The 27,826-nt window shown below is 44.1% G+C and overlaps 1 protein-coding gene across 8 annotated transcripts in view; it reads left to right on the forward strand.

Annotated features, from left to right (window-relative positions):
- The window catches only part of PTPN3 (protein tyrosine phosphatase non-receptor type 3), a 1,864,164-nt gene that overhangs the window by 809,421 nt on the left and 1,026,917 nt on the right, over positions 1 to 27,826 (forward strand). For all 8 annotated transcript variants that reach the window (XM_086965368.1, XM_086965363.1, XM_086965366.1 and 5 more), the window contains 2 exons: positions 8,011 to 8,098; positions 14,968 to 15,056. In XM_086965368.1, the coding sequence (XP_086821494.1) occupies positions 8,011 to 8,098; positions 14,968 to 15,056 (177 nt within the window). The remainder of the gene's footprint in view (positions 1 to 8,010; positions 8,099 to 14,967; positions 15,057 to 27,826) is intronic.

Consider the following 27,826-nt stretch of genomic DNA (forward strand, 5'->3'; position numbering starts at 1 on the left):
AAAGATAGGGAACACTATAGCCTCGGTCCAAGTTGATATAAGCTCAAAAGAGTTAACACTATTCATGACATTGGTTAAAAGGGGGGCCCAGAGGTGGATTTCAGATTTAAAAACATCAATTGGTATACCGTCCGGGCCAGGCGCCTTGCCAGAAGGACTCTCCCTTATTGCCATGATAACCTCGTCGCAGGTAAATGAAATTCCCAATGGGAAAACTCCCTTACAAGCACTTCCTTTATCGCCAGACATAGAGACAAAAGCAGAAGGTACATGGTTGGGGGAAATTTCATTGTCATAGAGATGTTGGAAATGAGTGACCCATGTTTCCCCATTAATAGCAATATCTATCGCCGCGTCGTTATTATTATTCCGGAAGAAAGGTGCGTTGACCGCCTTCCAAAATGAGATTGTATCCCTATTTTTGGAAGCAGTAATTAATGCCTGCCATTAGACCTCTTGGTCTGCAGTCCCAACCCAAAGACTATAGACCATGTAATATGTTTCATTGCTTCAGTAGAGGCTTCTCCTTTCAAGAGCATCAACAATAAGCTGCACAGCAACAGCGTAAACAAGCAGATCATATCTACAAGAGCGACAGAGGATTTGGCAGATAGAGACAGCAAGCCCTCTCTTCCTCCCTCCTTTTCCTCCTGCTAAACTTCTGTCACAGCAGGGAAGGTGGTCTAGTTCCACCGTGCTGGAACACACTTTACATATTGGAGTAATGATATCTTCCTTTCATCAATTATGGAAAACCATTACTTTTCAGACGTTTGGGTTTTGCAAATTCTGGAAAGAGGGTATACCCTACCCTTCCAGCTATCCCCACTACTTTTTCCGCACAGTCTCAGACAGTTCAGCAAGACCATTTGCGTGTCTTGCAACAAGAAGTCTAATTCTTCCTCCTCAAGGGCACAGTGGAGTTGGTTGAGGAGCACAAATGAGGTTAGGGATGTTACTCCAAATATGCTACCTGATTCCCAAAAAGGATGGTGGTTTAAGTTTGATCTTAGATCTCAGGATGTTGAACTGGTTCTTCAAAAAGGGAAAGTTCAAGGTGCCGTCCCAAACCTAGGTTCTCATGACGTTGGAAGTGGAAGACTAGATGGTGTCTTTCGACCTGCAGGATGCCTATTTTCACAAACCTATTCTGCAGTCATACAGGGAGTATCTTCACTTCACGGTGGAATACGAACTCTACAAGTTTACTGTACTTCCATTTGGGCTCACTTCAGAACTTTGAGTTTTCACAAAGGTGATTGCAGTGGTTGCAGCCCGTCTCAGATGGGTAGAAATACAGGTATTGTCTTACCTAGATAACTGCCTCCTCCAGCCAGATCTCCAGATATGGGGTCTTGTTTCTTGCAGATGAACGCCAAGTTGTTGTTCGACCTGAACTATTAAATCAATAAGCCCAAATCTCACCTGGTGGCCTCTCAGCGCATCCTGTTCATAGGGGCAGTATTGGACATCACATTGAGTCGACCAATTCTCCTCGGAGGAGGATTTACCACATTCAGCCTTTAATTTTGATGCATCAGTATGTAGCGATCATTCCAGTCCTGATGGTATTGTGTCTATTCTGTCTGTTAACCACCTGCATTCTGTTAGTCTCCCAAGCACGCTGGTACATAAAGCTTTCCAGTGGTGCCTCAGCAAGCAGTGGTTCCAACATCGCAGAGATCTACAAGCTCATATGAAGATCTCCAGGTACACTGCAGCAGATCTGCAATGGTGGATTGTGGACAACAACCTATCTCAAAGAAAAAAAACATTCCACCCTCGTCTGCCGGTGACAACAGTAATTATGGCTGCATCCACTCTAAGGTGGAGAGCTAATGTTAAGGAACTGGCGATCAGAGGACTCTAGTCTTCAGAAGAACATATTTTGCACATCATTCTGTTGAAATTAGGGACTACGGCTGGCTCTGCAGGCTTTCCTCCCTCCCTTTGATATTAATCTGTCCAGATCTTGAGGGACAACACAGGTACAATGTGGTATGTTTGCGAGCAATAGTGAAAGGGGTTGTCCCTTCTCTGCAGAGAAGATTTTTGACTCTGGTCCTGGGCTCAGTCCCACCTGATTTGCATGGTAGCAAATCACTTGGCTGGGGTGTTCAACAGATGAATGGACAGTCTCAGTCGTTGTCATCAAGCCGATCAAGAGCGGCACCTCATCACAGAGTTAGTCTAGGACATCTTCCAGTTTAGGCAAATTTCTCAGGCCTATTTGCCTCTTTAGAGAATGCTTGCTGTCCAAAATTCTGTGCTCTCCAGTATTCAGTGTAGGGAGGATTAGAGGGGCTTTTTCACTTAAAATTGAACTTTCCGCTTCACTTCCTATTTCCCACCATACCCTTGATTCGTGGCATGTTAAGGAAGATATGCCTCGACTAGGTTACTTGTCAGTCCTATAAATCTTTTTATGACTTGCAAATTAACCATTTCTCTTTAAAACTCCAATTGTTCTAAGATTTCTAAAAGATCTCCCTAACAACTAACCTCCTATTCCCTTTGTTATATACCAAACTGGGATCTCAGTTTGATTCTTGTCTACCGAATGTGTACTCCTTTGCCGTTACACAGTTGTCCTTTACAGTTGTTAACATTCAAGACTATCATCTTGATCGCTATCACACAGGCTAGGCCGGTACACAAACTTCAAGCCTTGACTTTAAAACCTACTTTCACCTAATTTAATCTGAAAAACTGGTGTTGATAACCAGAGCTGCCTAACTTCCTGCTAAAGGTGTTTACTCCCTTTCCACTTAGCTAAATCTATCCCAATTTCCACTTTCTATCCTCCCCCACATCCAACTAATGAGGAGGAACCTCTTCATTTTCTTGATACCAAAAGAACTGTCAGCTTCTTCGTGGATAGAACCACCTGTTCTTAGGTTATATTAGAAAGATGAAAGGGAAAGCAGTCCACAAGTGGACACTATCAAAATGGATTTATTCTGTGCATCAAAACGTACTACACCATGGCACAAAAGTGCGTCCAGAAGGTATTAGAGTTCATTCTACCATGGAGGAGGTTCCTGTTCTGCACATGGACAGCCTGCAACTCTAGACAGAATGAAGAGATTTTACGAATCCCTATACACTGTGACCCAAACCAGCCCGCAGGCGAAGTTGCAATCCTACCTAGACTCTATCAAACTGGTCTGGCTGAGCAACGCTCATCGCGAATACCTAGACCTGCCATTCACTAAAGAGGACATTGTTCAGGTTATTAACAGCCTACCTGGAGATAAAGCCCCTGGCCTAGGTGGCCTAACAGCCACTTTTTATAAATCCTATGCAACTGAACTAGCCCCAAGCATACCAAGAATCTCTTGAAATTGGCCACCTGCCCCTGACGATGCGTGAGGCGGTGATCGTGACGATCCTGAAGCCAGATAAAGCAGCAAAGAAGTGCGATTTCTATCGCTTGCTCTCCCTTATTTACAGTGATGCGAAAATACTAGCCAGACTGATCGCAAACAGATTACAACCACTTTTGCCCATTATCGCCAGACCGGACCAATCCAACTTTTTACCTGGTAAATCCACCTCCCACAACCTGCGCACCTTTTTCCCTGTACTTCACCAGTAAGACCCCAATCTACCAGCGTTTTCAGCGTTCTTTGACGCCACAAAAGCATTTGATTCCATTGAGTGCTCATTCCTTTTAACTATACTCCCCAGAATCGGCATGAGCCCTAACTTTTTGAAACTCATTTGCTTACTATATACCAACCTGGCGGCCAGACTTAAGGTGAACGACTTGCTGTCGGACCCTTTTCCCGTGGCCCAAGGCACTAGGCAGGGATGCCCCCTGTCCCCCGTATTATTTGTGATAGCTCTGGAACCTCTCGCTGCCAGGTTGCGCCAACACCACACGGCCAGGTGACTTGGCCTCTCTGACAGGGGCTTGATTATATCAAGGTATGCAGACGATATCACACAATACATCCGGGAGCCAGCCACGAATCTCAACGCTGCGCTCGGGAGATCCTCCTATTTGGAGGCATTTCAGGTATACAGGTCAGTTGGTCCAAATCGACTCTGCATTAATACGGCTCCAATCGAATTGGACCTTGACTTTCTGCTCACCTGGGCGGACCCCACATTCAAATACCTTGTGGTATGGCTTTCTAGCTAGATTCAAAATGTCAGGCACCTGAATTATGACCACCTCTTCACCTGGTTGGAGGGCAAGATTTAATTTTGGACCAGACTGCCGCTTGCTGGTAGGATAGCAATTGCTAAAATGATCATACTGCTCAAGTTCCTTTACCTCTTTGCCAATATTCCCATCCCCTTCCCACAGACCTTTTTCAAACAACTACGTTCCCTTTTAATCTCTCTGGTCTGGGCGGGTAAAAAACCTTCTATCTGCCAGGAGGTCCTGACATTAACATTACTGCAAGGGGGTCTGGGGGCGCCGGGCTTTGAACTTTATACTATGAGCGCTCAGGCCCAATAACTCCATTACTGGGTTCATCCTGTCTCATTTCAACCCCATGTGGCGGTAAAGAGGGATATTGCCTCACCAGCACCTCTACTATCTGCTATCTATCACACCTACAAAAGGCCCAATACTGAAATCAACACAGTCGAAAGTCTGTGCTGGGCCTGGGGGGACTTCGGCGCCAGGTGAAACTACCACTGCTTTATACCCCATCCATGCCTCTAACCCAATATCTAAGCTTTCCCCCAATGCAGGACACTGGCTCTATACAAAGAGCCAGACAAATGAGGCTATCCACTTTTGCTGACCTGTACCCAGCGGGGGAGTTCTTGCCTCGACCACAGAACCTGGAGGACACGCGCGACCCTCTCCCGGACCTCCTACTATACCACCAACTTAGAGCTAACTGTTGACAAATTCACAGTTAATTTCCTGCTGCACCTGCTCCCCTGCTCCTGCTGGAAAATTAATTAGGGAATCTCTCGCCCAAGAAGCTGTTAACCAGCATTTACAATATTACACAGCAGACCAGCCCGATCACGACTCCCAATGCACTGGCGCAGTGGTCCTCGGATTTGGACCCACCGCCCACAGACAATCAATGGGCCTTTTGCTGTGCTCAACTCAAGCGCCTCTCTCTGAATTATAAACTGCAGCTCATACATTTCAAATACATACACAGGTTGTACCGCACGCCATGGCAGCTACAGAAAAAAGGTCTGCACCTGAATGCATCATGCTGGCGTTGTGCAGATGCACAAGCCACCTTTTTACATTTGGCATGGCACTGCGGTCCCATTTCATTGTTTTGGGACAGGGTGTTCGATATTATTTACGAGGTGACAGGTTTCAGGCATGCCCACACCCCCTCCCTGCAATTCTCAATCACGTCGCTGACGCCCCCAGGCGTTGGGCACCTGTCAGCCGTGATGCTCCTTCTAGCCAAACGTTGCATCGCAATACACTGGGGAGCACCTCACACACCCACCACCCGCATGTGGATAAAAGTCGTGACCTATTGCCAAGAGATGCTCGCAGCGTACTGGGATCTGATGGCCACTGTATCACGACCCAAAGACATTTGGGCCCCATTCATGACATTGGCTGCAGCGTACACCGAAAGCACTAACCCACACTCCTCAAATGCATCTACCGCCATAGACCCACCTGTATAAATAGCAGGCACACACTCGTATTGCTTTTTTTTTAATCAGGCACCATGTCATCGCTCCAACGGACCAGTCCTAGCAAGTCTGACTGCTTGATCGCTACAATACCACACACACTTGCAGTAAACACTGTGCACTCCCCGCCCCATGGTCCATAGCTCACACTCCTTCTGATTGAAAGTGCCTTCAGGACGGAATGTCGTACCCACCTAGATATAATGCAACTGCTATACTTTGCAGCTGACGTCTGTGTATTTGTACCAACTCACCTAGGGGCCGATTCATAGAACTAATCTGAGACAAAATCCTAAACTAAACTTACTACTTTTGGTATTCACAGAAGGCATTTAGTAGTAGTAAAGTTAGTATTTGTCTTAAGTTAGGAGCAGCAAGTAGAGAAATTCACAGATTTTCGGGCGAGGGCTGCGGAGCCGCCTTAGCAAGCGACAATGTCCGTCGGCCGCTAGCCATGCCCCCCTGATTCAAGCACATTTGACATTTGCTCCCTCCGGTGGTAAGATAACACCCTCTAGCCGGCAACACATGCACATGGTATTGCAAGAAAAGAAGAGAGGACCCAGCCATCCTGCTGCAAAAACACATCTACTCTGTGTATGGATGGGGGAACAAAAGAGGCTGAATGCTTACTTTCAACAAATCAACATAATAAATCCTCCTCCCCCAAACTGAGGTGATGTGGCTCAACTGTGCAAAACCATTCTGCACCTTCTGTAGAACTTTTGAGAGGAGCACAATGGAGGGAATAAATAAAGCATGCTTTGCGAAAAGTTGGAAGGCATCCTTCAGGCAAACACATGGTGGAAAGAACAGAGGGCATTCCCTGGTAAGTGCTGTTGCAACCAGACTGATGCATGAAAGCCCTAGCTGGGAGAAAATTGGAAGAAAGTGCACTCATGCTGATTCTGCTATTTTGGCCTTTCATACACCCTGCTCCTTGCATTTGGAACTCCATGCCCTTAGAACTCAGAACTACTTCCAATAATGGGAATTTCAGATGGATGTTAAAGATCTGGTTCTTCAAGCAAGTCTATTAAACAGTACCCTGTCTCATGTTGGGTTAGTTATCTCAGCTACAAGAAACTGTCTGGTGGCAGAGTGGGCTAAAGAACGGTGATGGATTAAACCCAGATCTTTTGACTGGGTGTGAGTGTTTGATTGATTCAGATGCTCCATCCATCACCACCCCTTTTTGTACCGCTTTTGGCCGCCATAAGTGTGGCAGGGTATGCTCAGACGTGAGTCCCTTGCTCACTTTGCCACTGGATTCAAGCAAGCCGGGCTGAAGACGGCTGGAATGCCAGAAACCGGTCCTTGGAAGCTTGTTTCCGGTCCAGGGAAGACATGGCTTGGCAGTTCGGGCTGGACTGTTCCCATGAGGCACAGGGTCAGACTGATTTGCATATAGCCATGTCTGAACTGGGGTGGCAGAGTGGGCTAAAGAACGGTGATGGATTAAACCCAGATCTTTTGACTGGGTGTGAGTGTTTGATTGATTCAGATGCTCCCTCCATCACCACCCCCTTTTGTACCACTTTTGGCCGCCATAAGTGTGGCAGGGTATGCTCAGACGTGAGTCCCTTGCTGACTTTGCCTTTGGATTCAAGCAAGCCGGGCTGAAGACGGCTGGAATGCCAGAAACCGGTCCTCGGAAGCTTGTTTCCGGTCCAGGGAAGACATGGCTTGGCAGTTCGGGCTGGACTGTTCCCATGAGGCACAGGGTCAGACTGATTTGCATATAGCCATGTCTGAACTGGGGTGGCAGAGTGGGCTAAAGAACGGTGATGGATTAACCCAGATCTTTTGACTGGGTGTGAGTGTTTGATTGATTCAGATGCTCCGTCCATCACCACCCCCTTTTGTACCGCATTTACAAGGATACGCAATAAGATGAAAACGTTTAGACCTGTGTTAATGTAGTAAAATAATTGATGGTTAGGAATAAAAGCAAAGTGTTGTTGATGGAATAAATACATGTCGGGTAAGGCAATGCATGCAACTAAATGAGAGCACCCTGTAAAGTCTTGGCTAATGCAGCAGTTTATTTCTTTCCAAACTATTCAAATAGTAGGAAAAAAACGTATCTACTGTAGATTGCGATCGTGAGACTTTGTATATATGTGAAGTTTGCACCAGTGAAATGATATCATCGTGCTAAGAAAAAAAGATACATTACAATACATTAGAGACGGGCTTTCCTGATCTACTTCATCCTGGAAGACCGAGACATTCCTGTTGATGAAATGACCACTGAAAGAGTTAACTCAGACAATTCCACATGTACCCTTCAGCCATGGACGACATGTTTTGTTTGTTATTACTGTGTCAGCCCAACACTTATTTTCGCTTTGCTTTTGTCTTGCTCAGTGGCCTTGGACAAAGTGAAGCAGAATCCTGCTATATTAATATTGCCAGAACACTGGAATTCTATGGAGTAGAAATGCACAGTGGTAAAGTATGTTTGCCTTGCTTCTCTTTTATTGACTGTAGAAATGTTTTTAAATGTGTGCATTATGCTTAGATAACTTGGTCTTTGGATAAATAATGGAAATTAGATCATCGTCGTTTTCGGCCATTCTAAATGCAGATATACATGCCTCTAGTTATTCCATTGATGTTTCTCCCACACATTCTAATGTAACGAGAAATATTTTTTGAATAATATAAAATGAGTCACTATGAGCCATATAGATGCACATGCCAAATGAAAGTAGCAGCTTAGTGCATTCATTCATGAAATAAGCCACTCGACAAACACCTTACAAAGATTGGGTATGTGCTATTGAAGCCGAAACACGTCTTACTTCTGTTTCACTGTGGCATAGTTAGTCATTTGTACAATGTTTCTTACTACCCTTAAAAGTATTCAGTAGATCATACATCAAGTTAACATTTCTCAAAGCCCCGAAGTTACAACACCGAATAACACAATTGATGAAACACCTATGTGTTTGTCCGTTGAACACTTAAGAGATGTCGTTCTATGGATAAAATATCTTTACGTCACTCTGATTTTGCTCTTGCATAAAAACAAAATGTGAGCATTCCTCTGATTGCTTCCATTCCATATTGGTTTTTGTCTCAATTCTTCATAAAGGTATGCAAGTTTGAAATAGTAGTCCACGTGGAACAATGGTTAGTCCTCCACCCTGACATTTGAAAGGAAATCCCACCTTTTGTTTACACAAGTACTAGCAATGTGCTTTGTACTTCTTCCCAACATAAGTGCGTCATCTCAAGGAGGTAGAACGCACAGCATGGAAAAACCCCAGTCCTTCACAAGGCTTTGGAAGACAGTGTGTATGGCTGTTAATGGATAATACTGTATTTACGCTATAGTTCTACCTGACATCTCTGAATGTTTTCTGTGTTTAAGTGGTTGTTGGAACAGAGCATTTTGCCGGAACAGCTAATGTATTCCTCAATATTCTTGTCTTCATCTACTTTATTTTTGGATTGATGTAGGCACATGTACAATCCATACTAATATAACAAAGAGAGAGCCCAAACCTTTGAGGCGGGTAATCTCAGGAACCACAGCACCAATCGCAACACCCAATACCACGTTGGAAAGAGCAGTTGCAGCAGAAGGACATAGGTTATGCAGATGCCCACCATATACATTTAAAAGGTAAAAGAACCGTGCCAGCAAAGTAGTCCCTTGTGGGCGTGTCTGCGTTGTGCTGTGGGCGTGTGCTGGGGGCGTGACAAATGCTTGGGCCGTGTAGTACGTTCCGCCCTTCATGCCATGTCCCATATCGTGTGCTAATCCCACCCTGCTCCCTTTAAATACCCCTGCACCCCATAATCATAACCCATCTTTACTCCTTAAAATACCCCAACACCCTTAAACACTAACCCATCTTAACCCTATAAATATACCCTGTACCCCAAAACCCAAACCTATCCCTAACCCCTAAAAATAACCCTGCACATCAAAACCCAAACCTACCCTTGAACCCTAAAATACACCTGTACCCCAAAACCCAAACCTAGCCCTGAACCCTAAAAATACCACTGTACCCCAACACCCAAACCTACCCCTGAACCCTAAAATACCCCTGTACCACAAAACCCAAACCTAGCCCTGAACCCTTAATATACCCCTGTACCCCAAACCCCAAACCTACCCCTGAACCCTAAAAATACCCCTGTACCCCAAAACCCAAACCTAGCCCTGAACCCTAAAAATAACCCTGTACCCCAAAACCCAAACCTACCCCTGAACCCTAAAATACCCCTGTACCCCAAAACCCAAACCTAGCCCTAAACCCTAAAAATACCCCTGTACCCCAAAACCCAAACCTAGCCCTGAACACTTAAAATACCCCTGTACCCTAAAACCCAAACCTACTCCTGAACCCTAAAAAAAACCCTATACCCCAAAACCCAAACCTAGCCCTGAACCCTAAAAATACCCCTGTACCCCAAAACCCATACCTATCCCTAAACCTACCCCTGTACCCCATAACCCCAAACTATATCTGAACCCTTAAAATACCCAAATACCACAAAACATATACCTCAGTACCCCAAAACATATACCCCTATACCCATTCTTACCTTATCCAAACATTTAAAAAAAACATGCTTTTACCATTCATGCATTTACAACGAATTTCGTTGTAAATGTATGCGTGGTAAAAGCATATAAAATGTAATGACATGCGTTATTATGGCATTGCGGAGTCATGGTACTTTCGTAATGAAAGTATGCGGAGTGATGCTATGCGGAAAGAAAGCTGCGGAATAATGGGTGTTTACCCTCCCCCCGGTAAGTACATTGGTGGCACGGCGGCCCACATCTCCAGCAACATACTCATATTTTTTCACCACCCATTTGAAAAATGCACAGGTCTCTCTCATTGATGGGCAGCACCGACATACACTTTTAGACACACCTTCCGCCACAAGTTCTAGAATTGCGAACTTTAGAGCTGGGGATCTTCGTTTGAATCTCGGCATCAGCTCAACATCCTGTGATTCCTGGCAATTCGTTTTCTCTCCCCGTGCCTACCACAAATGAATGTGTTCTTCTGTAATGTAAATTGTGCTCATGCAATGTTGTCGAGTTCGCGCTATATAATATTGCAAGGAAAAATAAAGTAGGGAAACTCGAGTTCACACACTACTGAACGCGCACTCTTAAGTGCATCAGCAGTGCACTGTTAATCGGAGCATTTCACACGCCTGTCACAGATAAGAAATGCTATCAAAACGAAATCCTATAAAACAATATACTACTGGCCGGCAGCAATTCATACCCGGACAACGTCGGGACGGGCTGCTAGTACTTAATAAATTGACAATTTGTTTGCTGATCCTGCCTTTGGATAATCTTAGACATCCTTATAGAGGTATTGTAGAGTTAATTATCAAAACTGTAGTAGTGCCTTCTTTTTGTCACAACCAGGGAAAATGCAAAAAGATGCATTAATTTTTTGCTAAGGCTATATATTTTAATATGTTTTTGCCGACAAAGATAAACATAAAGTTCCATATCCATCTTCTTTGTCACAATTTAAAGTGAATTGTATCTGCCTTTTTCAGTACTTACTGGACAATCAAAGATCTCAGAATTGAGTTTCTTCTTTAATCAAAAGCTAGTATGTAAGTCGAAAATCTAGAAATAACACAACATGTCTAGTATTTTGTGTGAAATGTCATGCTATGTTTGGCTTCCTTTTGAGTTAAAGTGGAAGTATGGCATCCTATGCCTACAAGAAACCTGGCTTATAGAGGAAGCGCACATGTTGGGTTACCGAACCTTCAATTCCCCAGCTGTGCCAACAGCCCAGGGTCGCAACAAGGGGGGCTTGTGTATATATATCTCGAACGTAGGGGATGTAAAAGTCTGCGACTTCCAATCCAATCAGTACTTCCAAATCATACTACTCAACGGGGCACTTCGCAAAAGGTGATTCTTGTGAATTTTTATAATAATTTGCCAATTAGTGAAGTGGAATCAAACTTGAATATTATGATCCATCACATTCACAAACTGAGAGATCAAGGTTCGGGGGATCACATAGTGTTGTGGGTGGGTGATTTCAATTGTTCCGTCTGTCCGTCTTCCGAGTTAGGTTTGTGCGGCCTTTCGGATCACGGGGAGGACGGTCCTCTGCACTTCTCTCACACCAATATGGGGTCCCTTCTTAACAATGTTATATTTACCTTTGACCTCACTTTTGTCAACCAGGCATGCTCCCCCCCCTGTTCCCTTTGCCCCAACGTATAATGGAAGAGGTTGTAAATCCACAATCGATTTTGCCTTGATATCACCTACCTATCCTGACTTTATAACCTTCTGGGAAACTGGGGATAACCCCATGAGCGATCACTATCCCCTCACCTTCGGGGTAAATCTCATGGAGGGCAAAGTAAAGGAACCTAGTAGAGCTCTATACCCATTTGAGGTTTCCCTAACTAAGACCAATGGGTATGTAATTAAATGGGAGAAAATGAACCCAACATCCTTCTTTCAAAACCTGCTATCCTCTTGCTCCACGGACATACTTGCTTGCTTAGAGGAAGATACTGATCCAAAGAGCATCATGGTTGCTTTTTCTAACATTCAGCGCCATATAAAAAATGCACTGACTAGGAGCTGCAAAGACAATGGGAGGCATACTCGTGGGTGGTTTGACTCTAGATGCACATCTACACTGAAAATCCTAAAGAAAGCTCTGTCTGCCGACCCAAAAGATAGGGTTCAAATTCGTCAAGCGAGACATGCTTATAAGCTGGCTATTAAACAGTGGAGGGCGACATTGAAGCAGGAGGCCTGGGAAGCTTTGGGGGAAGCCGCCATGAACAAGGACAGCAATGCCTTCTGGAAAGTCATAAGATCTGTTTATAACTCAAAAAATAGAGATAATTCTGTAGAAGTGGCCATAACGGCTGAGCTCTGGGTAGAACATTATAGTAATCTTTACTCCAACAACACACAGGGTAATGCCCCAAACCCATGCAAGGTGACTTCACCCACAGATAGCATAACTCAGGATAACCACCTAACTGTCTTTCCAGCACCTCCTTACCCTATTGAACTGGCCTTTACCACATTAGAAGTGGAAGATGCCCTTAGAGAAAGTCCTTTAGGTAAAGCCCCCGGCCCCGACCACACCCCAGTGGATCTATATAAATCAGAACCGGACTTCTGGGTTCCCTTGTTAACCAATGTATTAAATATGGGAAATAAATGCGGCTTTATTACCACCTGGTCGGACGCAATCGTAGTTCCCATATTTAAAAAAGGGAATAGGGACGACCCTGCTTGTTACCGTCCAATTTCGCTATTGGACGGACTCATGAAAGTTGCTGGCAGGATTGTCCTTAAGAGGATACAACACTGGGAAGAAGAGAAGAAGGTTATCTCGGAGTTCCAATATGGGTTCCGAAAGGGACTAGGGACATTGGAGCAAAGCCTAAACTTGTCCCTATTAGTCTCTAAATACACGCAGGCCAAAAAAGGGGATCTTTTTGTTACCTTTGTCGACCTCAGCTCCGCATTCGATTGCGTGGACCATGCGCTGCTCTGGTCGACACTGGAAGACATCGGGGTGGACTCAACTATCCTCACATTTATTAAAGAACTATATAGAGAAGCAGGGGCCAGAGTAAGATTTGGGACCCAGGGGCAATGTTCACAAAAATTCGCCATAAACAGAGGGGTGAGGCAAGGCTGCATACTTGCGCCCTTGCTCTTCACATTTTACATAAACTCTATCGCTGAGAGCTTAATAACTCTGTCAAGCGATTATCCGGCTGTTAATGGCAGGCCTGTACCCATTCTTTTATATGCCGATGACGCGGCAATCATGTCTAGGACAAAAGTAGGTTTGCAGAGAGCAGTAAATGAATTTTCATCCTACATGGGCAAAAGAAATTTAAAGGTGAACATCTCTAAAACTTTCTCCATGCCCTGCTCCCAAAAGAACAACAGACCATCATGCTCAATATACTTAGGTCAGCAAAAGATTGCCATTACAGACACTTTTTGCTATTTGGGCATTGTGTTTGACAGATGGGGAAGGTGGAAACACGCAGTGTCAGCTAGGAAACTAGCCTTCACCCGTGCCATAGGTGCTTTAAGAACCTTCGCAGCCAAAATTGGCGGTAAACCCATTCAAGAAATGTTACAGATCTACCGGGCAAAGTGTATAGCTACGGTCATATATGGCGCAGGCCTCTGGGGTTTCGAGAACGTGGCCTCATTACAAACTTGCGAGAACATTTTCATTTGTTACTTACTAGGTGTGTCAAAAACCACGTCGACTTTTATGACTCACATTGAGACTGGCGTTAAATACCTTAGCGACATCATAAAAATATCACCCTGTTTGCTCTGGCATAAGATTTGGACCACAGAGGAGTGCAAATTGAATAGAAACCTCATAAAAGACTGCATGGCCTTGGACGGTGTAGCAAAAGTCAAGTGGCTGCGATACGTACAAACGATGTTTTCTAACATCGGACACTCTGAATTTTACGATGAACCAGAGACCCTGCAAACCTTGACTAGACCGGCCCTCAAAAAACTATTATCCATACACTTAGAAAGTGTTAGATGGGACACTGAGAAACTTAAAGACACAACCCTGAGCTATCAGCAAATTACCCCTAGCGAAGGCCTACAATTTTATCTTGGGATTGAAAAAGCACCCTATGCTCGCATGCTTTTAACTAGGCTGCGCCTAGGGATTTTCTTCTGCTTGGTCACTTTGCCGAAACAGAATGACTGGGCCTCATTGAAATTAATATGTCCATGCGACGACCACTCAACACAAAGTAACATACACATCATGTTCTTTTGTAATCTATATACCAGCCCGAGGAAATTATTTCTTCTACCCTTACTTAAACGCTGGGGGGTAAAAACATGCAAACCTGCATATTTAAAATTATTGCTTTTAGAAGACGTGGATGTCATCTTTGCTGTTTCTCGCTTTTTAATGTCAGTGCTGAAATTTAGAAACTCAATGAGTTGACTAACACATGCTAATATTTGACTGATTAGTGTAAATCGAGGCCCTTCATCCATATGACTGCCGTAGATTTTAACTTTTGGAGAAATGTTTTATCTTCTTTTTTGCAACTTTTTTCATGAAAACTGTTCCTAAATTATCTGTATAAATTGTATTTGTATGCTTTTATGATTTATTGATAAATCGAATAAAGCTTATTTGATTTGATTTGAGTTAAAATTGTATCACAGCATTTTTACCAAGATGGTTTGTTACTAATGAAAAATACTTTTTCAAATTAAAAACAGTAATTAAATGTGATCATTTTTTAACATGAAATCCATTTGATATTTTGCAGGATCTACATAATTTAGATCTTCTTATTGGCATTGCTTCAGGAGGCATCGCTGTATATAGAAAATTTATTTGCACAAGCTTCTATCCTTGGTAAGATCATTTAAACCATTTCATATAATATGAATGTTTACTTTGAAACTTGAAATTGCACTGTAATTAATCTCCATTGTGTCTTTCTAAGTTTACTAAACATGTAAAAGCAGATGGAAGGTGTTTTTAACAGGTGCTAATCTCTTGTCACATTACATCAGTTCTGGCTTGCCATTTATTTGATTTGGTCTTATGTAGTGTTCTATAATCTATTTTATCTTATGCACATATCTGAGCAGAAGAAAAGGATTCCAGGGCTTCTTATGTGTTTGCTTATGGAAGGCAATATAAATTGAAAGTGCTGCCAACGTAAATACAAGAATTTGGATGTTTGGTGAAGAATCTGCCTGTCGTGCCTGTTAGCAGCCTTTCAATGTGGCTTATTGGAAGTTCAAGTAATTTAACAAAGAATAATATAAAGTGACAAGAGTATGAGCACTCGTGCCGCTTGAATAATCAAGCTCTGAAAAAATCCTCTTTGGTCCCCACCATTCCCACTTTCAGATGCTCTCTTTGATAATGATTCTTTTAGTCAGTTCTTTTTTTTGTCAATTTTTATTGAAGTTTCAGCAGCAGCATTATAATCAAAGAAAGATAAGAATGCAATCTTCTACAGTAGAAAAACAAAGACAAACTTGGTATTGCATATTGGATTCTATACAAAATTTCTCACTGAGTTACAGTGTTAGCAGCTAATGCTTTACTGTAGGTACCCAACAGGGGCACTCCTGCATCACTAGCCCTCCCCTCATCACTCTACACCCAGCTCATCAACCGTCAGCTGCAAAACACATCTGCCCAATACATGCTCCATACACAATGCTGGTATCAAAAAGTCAAAAGTCAAAGAGGTTTATTGCATAATTAATTAAAATCATTACAATTTCCACATGTCAATATTATGATACAAAAATATATACTACTAGAAAAGTTTGGACTCTTCCTTTGTTAAAATGGTATAACACAGTTAAAACGGGTTTCTTCCAGGGAAACTCCCATCGGCTTTTAGAGGTCAGAATGTTATTAAGTGTTTGTGCAAAGGTTACCAGTCATTGGGATCAAGGCAGAGATATTACACCGCTTATTTCACTGTGTCCTTGTTCCACAAGACTCAGGCATTTATTCACTTCTGCCAGGAATTTTGTTCCCCGGCATGCCAAAATAATTGAACTCCCTCCTAGCCAATAAGTTACTGCTTGCCTGCAGGTGCGGATTTTTAACTCGTTGCAGATCTGTTTTAGTAATCTTCGACGTTGTGCCAGGAGAGCCGGACAGACGCACAAGAAATGGGCTACTGATTCAGTTTTATAGCCACAAAGTCTACAACTCTCAGTCTGATGTTTACCTTTCCACAATGGTACTAAGTCTTTCGAAATGTGCATTCCCATCCTATAGGCTGTAAAAGCTCTTTTTATGTGCACATTAAAATGAGAGGTTAAATATGCGTGCGGTCGTCCAGCTTTGAAGGAGTTGATTATGGTCCAACCATGTCGCCGCTTGAGAAGTAACGCTTTGTCTTCTTGAAAAGATTTCGTCCTTACTGCCTTGTTGGCTAAACTACTTATGGTTGCTTTGTCCTTCACAGATTCCCAAGTTCCTTCCAACCCCAGCTCTTTCACGCAGGTTTTCAGGTATTTTCCCCAAGGGCAAAGGGTTCCAGTCACTCCTTCATTTTTTATGGCTTCCCAGTTTAGCCAATCCATTGAAACCGGATCTGCAGATCTTAACCTATGACACAGTTTTATGAAGCCGCTCATGCTCCTATATTTCTGGTTTTGCAGCCCGAATTCCAGCCTTACTTGCGGGGCTGAAGCACTCTTTGGAAGGTTAAAGACTGCTTTGTAGATTTTAGTTTGAAGCTCGTTTAGTAGGTCTGTTTCCTTGCCGCACCAGGTGACAAGACCGTAAGATAATGATGGTAAAATTTGTGCCGACATGACCTTCAAGAGATGACTATAGTTCGGGCAATTCATTTTTGTTTTTAGCAACCGGTAAGCAAAGATTAGACTTTGGGCTTTTGCTCGTATTGCAGTTTTGTGCTCCGTTAGTTTTGCTCCCTGGGATATTGTTACTCCAAGGTATTTATACGAACCTTGTTCGTTCACCTTCGTCCCGTTGAACGACCATGTGTAACTAAGTTTTTTTGAGTCTACTAAACGTACCACTTTGGTTTTTTCTTTGTTTAAGTCGAGTCCTTCTTGTCTTAAGTACACTGATAAGATATTTAAAGCTCTTTGTAGACCAACTGGGGTTTTACTCAGTAGGACTATGTCAACTGCATATTGCAGACAGGGAATTCGCCGGTTTGCCAATGACGGAGGATGCACCTCATCTGTGTCCAATACTGTTGCGAGATCAGAAAGGAAAAGGTTAAAAAGGGTGGGGGCTAGAACACAGCCTTGTTTTAGGCCCTGGTATGTTGGTATGTTCCTTGTTGTGTAAGCTCCATCACCCAATTTAACCTTTGCCCATGTATCTTCATGCAAAACTTTTATTGCCTGTATTAATTTTGATGGCGTCCCCCAAAGCTGCAATTTGTCCCAAAGACGCTCTCGATTTACTCTGTCGAATGCAGATTTGATGTCAACTAAACAGGCGTATAATCGTGTGCCCTTTACTGCTGTTCGGTCCATTAGTAGTGACAGGCAAGTTAAGTTGGTGATTGTCCCCATATCCCTCCTGAATCCTGTCTGGAACCAAGGGATTCTCTGGGATTCTTCAATCCAGTCTTGCAGCTTAAGGAGGATACAAGAGGCATAGAGCTTTGCTTCAACGTCTATCAATGATACAAGTCTGAAATTTGTTGGGTTGCCGTGGTCGCCTTGTTTAAAGATTGGATGAACCACGTTTCCCTTCCATGATGCAGGTACCTGTGTGTCGTGATAGATTTGATTAAACAATGGTGTCGGGGTTTCTGCCCAAAATTCCGGGTCGTGTTTGAAGATAGCATTGGGCAGTCCGTTCGGGCCTCGTGCTCCTTCAGCCTTTAGCCTGTTGATGATTTTACAGAGTTCCCCTCTGGTTGGTAATTCTGGGACTGTTATTTCCTCTGTTGGGCAATCCTTTATCACCGGTCCTTCTGTGCCTGGATTGCAGATTTCCAACTGGCCTTTCTCTACTATGTTTGTTTTCCGCATATTATTTGAGAGGCCTGTTGTTGTTGTGCAGTAAAGGGATTGCACGTGTTGAGACCAAGCGTCAGCTCCTACTCCCGCTTCCTGATGGAGTTTCTGTCCTTTATTTAGGTCGTTAATGATGCCCCAAAATTCTCGACGGATTTTGCGATGTTTAGTGCCTTCCTATAAGTGCTTCTGGCATCTGTCAAAACTCCTTTGTTTGTTTGTAGCCCCAGTTTTTTTCCCAAGCAAGATGACGAACAGCATTTGCTACCTTCCTTTTCTTTGTTCTTAGTTCGTTGGTAAACCAGGGCTCTTTTTTAGAGGTAGACTTACTCAGTACACCTGGAGTTGCAGGAAATTTATGAAGCAGGTCCAGGACCAATAGCTCCCAGTTTTTTACGAGGTCCTCCTTTTTTTGCATCCCTAACTCGGATTTTCGAGCAATTGCGGCACGCTGGATTTTTTCCAGCATTTCTCCTCTCCATTTTAGTTTCTTTAAATTGAATTTAGCAGCTTGGTGAAGCAGACTTGATAATTTCGGTGCCAAGTTGGGCGCAGTGTTTAAAGAAGTTATTTGGGGGAAGTGGTCGCTTTCTGGTCGTTGGACAATTTTGAAGGTCTCAATGTCTGGAATTAAGACATCATTTACTATTGTGTAGTCGATTGTTGAGTGAGCCCTTCCGCTCAGGAACGTAATACCAGCCGGCCTATCCCCCGTCGTGTTGCCGTTTAGAACCGTCAGACCCAGGACTTTTGGGTTGAAGGCTAACCTAAGACCTCCTTTGGGCAGTCGCGTGATTTCTTTTGCCCTCAATTTTCCAATGAGATCACAGTTGAAGTCCCCTGAGATTAGTAGAGGACATCCTAGGTAGGTTTTTTGCATCGTTTTAATCAGCGACGTCAGGCACATTTGTTTGTCTTGTTGTAAATTACGATCCGGGTGGATATAGACGTTGAGGATTATAATTTGCCATTTTTTGTGCCCAGCTGACATAGATTCAGTGATTCTGGTCACTTGTACCCAGTTGAGTCCTACGTCCAGTGCTTCAGAGGACCAGTTGAATTTTTGAGTGATATGAGTTGATAGACCACCCCGGGGGTGCCCAAAATTTGAGTGTCTTTCTGCAGGGATGTGATGGGTCTTAAAGCCTGGTATTACACTTGGTGCTAATTTCCATGTCTCCTGAATCAGGATTATATCTTGATTGGAAAAAAAGGATTGAGTTTCGTGGTCCAGCTCCATTTTGTGGAAACCATGTACATTCCATGTGCATACTGTGATTTTTGTTGAAATAGCTTTTGCACTCTGTGTTTCCTCCCTCCTACATGGAGACGGAGAAAAATGTGTCTCCGTGTTAGGGTCCCTTTTTACACAGAAACCTTGGGACCCAGGACCAGTCTGTTATGTCCTGGCCGGGCTGCCTAGTTGGTTGATTGTGGTCTGTCGAGTTTACCCCTTCCGTTTCACTTACAGCGGCTGGAGAGGTAGCACGGGCTCCAAATAGACAGGAGAACGGAGGACGTTTTTCCCCGTTACCCTGTTTCATTATGGGTGGTTTTTTGTAACGGAAATGGGTATCTTGGGCTTGTATTTCTTAAAAGCGAGATTCCCCATGTTTCAAAGTGATCTCTTGTGGAGAATATCTTGTCCGCGATGGCTTTTGAAGCCCACGTTGTGACGGTGACTTCAGATTCTATATGCTGGGGGATTCTTTTGAATTCAACGGTCAGAAGGTCCTGTGATGTTATCTCATTTAACTCCTCTATTTCCTGGAATAATCTTAGCAGGTTGCTCCGGTTTAAGAAGTCCTGAAGCCCCTTTGATGAGTATTCCGGGATGAATGTTAAGTTGTGTGGTGTTATTTCAGAATGATGAAGGATTTTTTTTGCGTCTTTAGACTGTTGTGACTTCGTATTTTCGTTGGTTTTGGAAGATGATGCGAAGGAGTCTAGCCCCTGGTCCATAATTGCTGACGACATCGGATCGGAAGTGCTTTGAATTGTACCTGAGTTGTAGTAACCCTTTAAAAGAGAGTTACGCCGAGTTTGTGATAGGGCACAGGTGCGCTGCTTTTCCGAAACAGTAACGCACATGCGGATAGGTACTGTTTTTTGCTGTGGTCCTTGAGATTCTACTGACTTATTATTTGGGAGGAATCCCGATTTCTGACAGCTGAGCTGTGTTCCGGTGGGCTGCAGACTATTATTGTTGGCCGGGTTTGACTGACCTTGTCCCTCTATGTGGTCTCCCGTGTTTTCTATAGGCCTTATTTGCTCTGGGCTTCCATTTTCGGTAATCCTTGTAGGGTCGGTGATTCGTTCCATGTTAGTCCGGTTTATTTTTGGAACTGATGGTTTTTCCCTTGGGCCGCTAAGAGCTTCGGATAATACCAATTTTGTTATGCTGTGATGGTTAACAGATGTAATGGTTGTACTCTGCCTAGGTTTGTCCACCCTCGGGGGTGTTTGGGACTCTTGCATCACTGGCATCTGAGTTGAACCTACCTTGCCTTCTTGGGACGTGGTGGGACAATCAGAGTTGGAGACCTGAGCGGTGTTTACGTTAAAGATTGAAAACAGCTTCCCTGGGTCTGAGACTTGTTGCTGCTTATACTTTAGCCTGGCTTTCCTGGCCTTTTTCTTTTGTCTCTTGGTTGCTGTTTTTTCTTCCTTGACTGCAATTTTTTCCTCTTCAATTAAGATTTGGGAGGACAAAGCTGGTTCCTGATTTTGTACTGATCTATCTTGCCCCACTTCCCTTGAGATGTGTGTTGGGTCCTTTGGTTGATTACTGGTTGGATGCTCCTTTGAGATTGACCTATTGCGGGAGTGTAATATTTCCTGAGTGAATTTTGTGGACTTTTCAACTGAGTTGTGGGGTTGTCTTACCTCCCATAGAATGTCCGTCAGATTTGCTGGCAAACTTGCTAGTTTTTCAATTATTGAGCCACAACCACAACAAAGCTGTTGTTTTTTAAGCTCTGATTGAGTTTCTAGTTTCCCTTGGGTTCTTAATAGTGAGGTAAGTGCGTCCATTTTTAAGTTTAAGCCCGCAATGTGGCCTGCCAACAAAGTAATAAGGTCAATCTGCACCTCCATTTTATTCGATTGAAAGTTCAGAGCTTTAATAGCTTGGTCTAAAGAGTTTAGTAAGGACTTAATCCAAGTAGGCGCCTGGTCTTCTTGGGACTCATTTGAAACTTTCGAGTCAATGACCATCGGACTGCCTGACGAGATGGTGATTGGTGCAGTATTGTTTATGTAGGGGTCGTTTATTGTCATGTTGTTACTGTTGTTCATGGTGAGGTTTTGGTGGTTTCTTTTTTCTACTGGCCCTCGAGGGGTAGACATCGCCAGACCCAGACTCGGGTAAAGATTTTTCGGACTTGGCTCGGATCGTAATGCTCTACCTTGGGTTTCTAGGTACATTGATATCCTTTCCGTCAGTTCTTCCAATTCAGAATCATTTGACAAGAACAATGGTTTATGCCATGGGTCACTATCAAGCATGGATTCTGCGTGTAGATTGGCCTGGCTTTTTGAGCCCTCCTTAGATTTTATCGGACTCTTTGGATCATTTACTTCCACCACTTCAGTTGGTGTTAGACTGTCCTGGGGTCTTGTCGGACCTGTAGGATCATTTACGTCCGCCACATCAGTTGGAATTATTCTGCCAGTTGTTATCCTACTATGGTCCTTTGTGGTGTCATCCGCCGCGGTGTGCTTTTGAGCTTCTGAGTGATCGTTCTCCCCTTCTTGGGCATTTGGATGGTGTACCTGTGCAGCAGTTGTCAGTATGCTTCCCTTGGGTTGTGTACAGGAGAGTACCCCATCATCATCTGAAAGGTAGGACATGCCCTGGTGTGTGTGGCATGTCCTGATAGTAAATTACAGCCCATTTAGTTTTTCACTATTGCAAGTCTACCTGTTCCCCCATAGGACAGAATGGGAAGTTTGTTTATAACATCTTATCAACATAACTGCCCTGGGAACTATGTGTTAAAATAAAATTTAAACTCAGAATCTAACAATGCATCTTTTAGTAAAGGTGATTTTTAGGTCTCGCTAGAGCTAACGCATACGCTTGTCTGGCAAGACATTTAGTAGTTGGCTTTTAAAAGTGCTACTTTTGCCGGTCACCAGCACAATGCACACCTGCCATCTGACTTTCGAGCCGCGCGTCCGTGTCAGCTCCACGGCCGCGCAGCTATTGCTTGTTTAGAACTTGCAGCACTGATACAAGCAAGCACTGCTATTGCTTTCACTTTCACGGCCGCACGGCTGTGTCGCATTCACGGCCGCGCATCCTCCGTGAATGCAGATTCCCCAGTGCAGGACATGCCCAGCAGCTCTGCTACCCATGCAGATGCCTCCCTCTCCGTCCTCGGTCTCCCGCCTTCCCATATCGCGCGCTGCCTCCATGCACTGCCTCTTTGCCCCGAATGCCCCACTCTTTTCCCCGGTACCCCCTCTCTCTCTCTCTCCTCGAGGCTCCCCCGGCGCCCTCGCACAATATTCCACCAGCTGCAACAGTCTCATTCTGTCTGAACGAGCAATAATAACATCATCTGAGAAATCTCCTGACCAGCATTGCGACCGACCTGTCATTGTCCTTCCTTGGAAAAGACCGTAGCGCTGCCCTTTAACGTAAATGACAGACGGACGCCCGTACACAGTATGTTCGCTGGGGAGCCTTGAGATTACCGGCTCAGGATTATCCCTACTGGCAGGTTTTGCAAATGCTCCCTTTAAACACAGGGTTTAAAATATTGGGGGTTAAGAAGAGTCCTTCACTTCCCTCCGTGGGTTTGCGGTAGCCTCATTTACGTTCTGTTTACAGAGGTGGGGCTCCTCCTCCATATAGGATGTGGCTGCCTCATCCTGCAGGTAATGTTTACAGAGGTGCCCCCTCCTTGCGTGGCCCATTGTCTGAGCCTTGATTTACACATAACAAACTAAACAGTAGGGGAGGGCTAGAGGGACGTTTAAAGACCACTGCCTAAGTATTGTCCCCCAAAGGACTGAATTATACACAAAAAACTTAGGGGTCTAAGGGCTAAACCAGAAAAGTGTTTGCTAATGTAAAACCTATGTCTAATTAGTACTATAGGAATACAAAGTATACCAGACCAAATCGCCAAAAAATGAAACACCTGTAATCGTGAGTCACCCCAGTTGTTTTGGATTCCCATCAAAGTCTCCTCGCAGATATTTGTTATCAATGCGATGATTTTGCCAGTCTGTTCTTGTTTTTAATCAGGAAGGGGCCAACGCCTATTAAAAATTTTTCTGTTAGTTCCCTATCCTATTTTAAATCACCACTTTTTCCGTTTTGCACTGCACTTTTCCCACTGAATCAACATCATTTGTGATACCTGTGTGATTGTGGTCGCTACCCCGAACCATCCGAGAGGGTATGCATGTGATCTCAATGGTCAGGAGACACAATACCCGCCAAGGATTACCAAATGATAATATTGATCTTGTAAGACTTTGATGGGAATCCAAAACAACTGGGGTGACTCACGATTACAGGTGTTTCATTTTTTGGCGATTTGGTCTGGTATACTTTGTATTCCTTGATTTACACACACAGTTGGCAGACATCGTCTGAAGCAGTAGATCAGTGGAGCCTTGCATGCACACTCCCCTCTCTGAAACGCAAGTTACATGCATAATTAAATATCGTGTTAGCCTCGTTTTGCACAAGGTGCTTGTGAGAATGGGTCTTAACGGTTCGCATATGTGTTGAGCTCTTCTATTTTGACTTCCCAAGTCACCTATACCCAGATTATACTTTGTGTTTCTGTTTCATACATTGTTTGTTTACGAATGCGCAGATTATCGTGGGCTAGACTTGTTTCCTGCAGTTCATAATGTGTTCTGCTGTCATTTGTTTGGGCAAAATGTCAGTATAAACTTGGCTTGGAAACAGCTTGCATATAGGCCATTCTGACTGGTAAAAAGTAGCTGTCTAGTCATACCAGGCTTTTAGAAAAGGTGGTTTGTTTATCATGCTCAAATTGTTTTCAGTGAGTGTTATCTTGCAACACGTTATTTGGTACAATATGTATGCATTTGCAGAATACGTGGGGATAGCTAAAGGGTGGCTGTGTGTTGCGAAGTGAATCTGATCCATACGTAATGTTAATTTCACATTTCACCGGGGAAAGCACTATTGTGAATAAAATTAACAAAGGAACACTTTCGTTTAATTACGACTTTAGCCAACAGTTAAAGTCGTAATTAAACGAAAGTGCACTGTGAATTTTTATAAGCTGCTCAACTGAAACGACTAGCATGATTGGTTAACTGATGGCTGTGAACGTGGGGCTATTTCTTTTTTTTTTTTTTGCATTGCTAGTTTGTGTTTCTAGGTTTAAAACAGATACACTCAATATATTGTGCATCTCCGCCCCAGGATATGTTCAAAATGTGCGCCCTAAATTACAGCCTTTCCCTTTCCGATGCATAATATTGTTTTTTTAAAATGCTCGCGGCCCTTATTTCTGACTCAAATGACATTTATTTTTTTACTTAATTATATGACAATAGGTTGCCCATCGTGGTATTAGAGAAATCTATTGTCTTTAACATGGTCGTATATTTGTCTTTGCATAACAACTAATTTGCACTCTTTTTACTGGAGACTTTTCCTTATAAAGTTACATTTTTGCGATTGATAAATGTAACCCCATTTGTGGTGATTGTTATGTTTCTGCTTCCCACAGAGGACGCAGTGCTTTAGTGCACTCTAAATATTTGCGCCTTTCCACCTTAATTGTGTTGTCTGTGAGTGGCCGAGGCAACCTTGAAATAGTTTAGCTTCCCCATTCAGTAAATCCTATCGCAGCTCGTTTCTAAGGTCTTGCTCTCTGTAGTTCTGTATTACAGATTTGCGGAATACACTGCTTACAAACTAGGATAATAGTACACCCTGCTTCCACTAGTCAATAACAATAAACAACATTGCACCGAAAAATATTCGTATTGTGGGGCTGACAAACATTAAATATGTTTGTGTATCTAAATGGGATATGAACAGTAAGTAGCTCCATGGTAGGGGCTATTAAGACAAATAAGAAAAGATGATATTTGTTTATTACGTTTTGTTGCTTTATTCTACCTTTTTGTTACTTTCTAAAACTGTACTTATAATTTATGAGCCTACAATGGCAAATCCAGATTGCTACTCCGATAAAAAAAAATGGAAAAAAAATTACTCCAGTGAGTAAATAGTGAGATAGCTAATCCTTTCTAGTAACTCGTGCGATCCAAAGGGGTCAACTGCACACTTGTAGCCACCACCCGAAATGGGCCTGCAATGTGTGAGAATATAAAGGCCTGTTTGCAACATAATATAATGATTTTTTAAAAATATATATTTAGAGCTTAATGGATGCACTATGCTAGTTTGAAAAAAACAATCCTACATTTAAGTAGTTAACCTTTACTTCAGTGGTTTGTGGTTTGTGAAATTAGGTGGGATTGCTTCTAACTCCTGGGAGAATTTAACAGTACTGTGTTTATGGCAGTGGAAGTTAAGAATAATTTAGATGCAAGTATAAGGGATTACAGCCAGATCAGAACGAATATTTTCTTTCCTTCCCTTATGCCAGTGCCAATTGACAAAACCCGGTACAAAATAGACGGAGCATCTGAACCAATCAAACACTCACACCCAGTCAAAAGATCTGGGTTTAATCCATCACCGTTCTTTAGCCCACTCTGCCACCCCAGTTCAGACATGGCTATATGCAAATCAGTCTGACCCTGTGCCTCATGGGAACAGTCCAGCCCGAACTGCCAAGCCATGCCTTCCCTGGACCGGAAACAAGCTTCCGAGGACCGGTTTCTGGCATTCCAGCCGTCTAAAGCCCGGCTTGCTTGAATCCAATGGCAAAGTGAGCAAGGGACTCACGTCTGAGCATACCCTGCCACACTGATTTGCATATAGCCTTGTCTGAACTGGGGTGGCAGAGTGGGCTAAAGAACGGCGATGGATTAAACCCAGATCTTTTGACTGGGTGTGAGTGTTTGATTGATTCAGATGCTCCGTCCATCACCACCCCCTTTTGTACCGCAATTGACAAAACCCAGCCTCATTAAAAGACGTTGAATAATGGGGCCCGACATACCTCTTTTTAGGAACCGTTTTGAAGATTAGCTTGCTCCTGTGAATGAGGGCTAATTCAAATCATCTCTCCTTTGGGACCTTCTAAGTGTTTAACCATGCAACAGTTAATGTTGTTGCACCAAGGATATTGTGCTGCATAACTAAATACTTATAAGGTCCCAAAAGCAAGACCTATTGGCAATGCCAATGCTTGTTACATTCTGTGTTTGAAAATGCCACTTTTAGTAAGTTGGTATTTTCTTGCTCAGTCATCTTGTGTGCCTCTGCTGGAATGTGGATTGCCGGTCTGGGTTTTGGACGACAGATGGCTAGGAAGCAAGCGTGGCTCCCGATAGTCTAGGTAGGTCAGGAAAGGGCTGAATAGACCTGGGCTGCGATGGGGGAAGAGGGAGGAGATTTCCTTGCACCTCAAAGGGCGTGGTCTGCCTCTGACAATGCCGTCTCCACCCCCTGCCGGGAAATCACACCAGAGAAGGCAGAACTGGTTCTTGCTGGGCTCAGACACCCTCTGCTAGCCTAGATAATCTAATGATTTTTGGATACAAATACTGGGACCCAGACCCCTGAACCTTAGAACTCTTTTGGATCAAGAAGACTGCCAAGAAGAAGAGCTGGAAAAGCTGTGAGGACTACGACTTTGCTGTGTGCTTTGCTGTGTTGGCCTACAGTAGCTGCTTCTGTCTTGGGCAGTAAAAGGACTGGACGGAACTTTCTGCAATCTACTTTTGTGAGTTTCTCCAAGGGCTTGAGGTAGAGCTTGCCCCCCTGTTCAAGAAGTCTCAGGAACAGCAACGACTTCAAGCTCTTCTGCCCGCAGTGCTGGGGACTGTGTGTTTTGCGCTGCGACAGAAGAAAAGCACCTTGACGTCTACGATGCTGCTGCCAACTCCATGTCCTGAAGGCACAGCAGAGGGCATCGCTGCACCATGACCCTGGTATCACCGACTACGCCTGCTGATGCCGCTATCGAGGCGCTGCTCGCACCGGGACCTGTGGGCACCGCACCGCCTTGCTTCACGCTGAAACCTGGGCTCCGCAGAGAGCACTGCCGCAATGCCGCACCACCACCCTGGTCTCACCGATGACACCTGCTGACACCGCCACCGAGCCGTTGCTCGTACCGCGACCTGTGGGCACCGCACTCCTCACCGCCTTGCTTCATGCCGACGCCTTGGCCTCCCAAACGCTGCCGCTCCATGCGAAATTGACGTTGCTGCTTGCACCGTGGTTCGAGGGCACCACTCGTAAAGTTACACGATGCACCTCCCTCATCCCGCACCGCAGCCTTGGCCTACCGATGCTGGCATCATCGACTCCCGTTCGTCAGCCGATGACAGCGCTTCAGCAACGCCGCCGCCGCTGCTTGCACCGTGACCTGCCAGCACCATGACGAGAATCACCTTCACTTTGCACCTCGAAGCTGGACTCACTGACGCCGCCTCCGAGCCGCTACTCACACTGTGACCTGAGGGCACTGCTGCACTTCGCACCGCAGCACCGGACGCCAGCGCTTC

The sequence above is a fragment of the Lissotriton vulgaris genome, chromosome 4_1, assembly GCF_964263255.1.
Source record: "Lissotriton vulgaris chromosome 4_1, aLisVul1.2, whole genome shotgun sequence".
Taxonomy (NCBI): Eukaryota; Metazoa; Chordata; class Amphibia; order Caudata; family Salamandridae; genus Lissotriton; species Lissotriton vulgaris.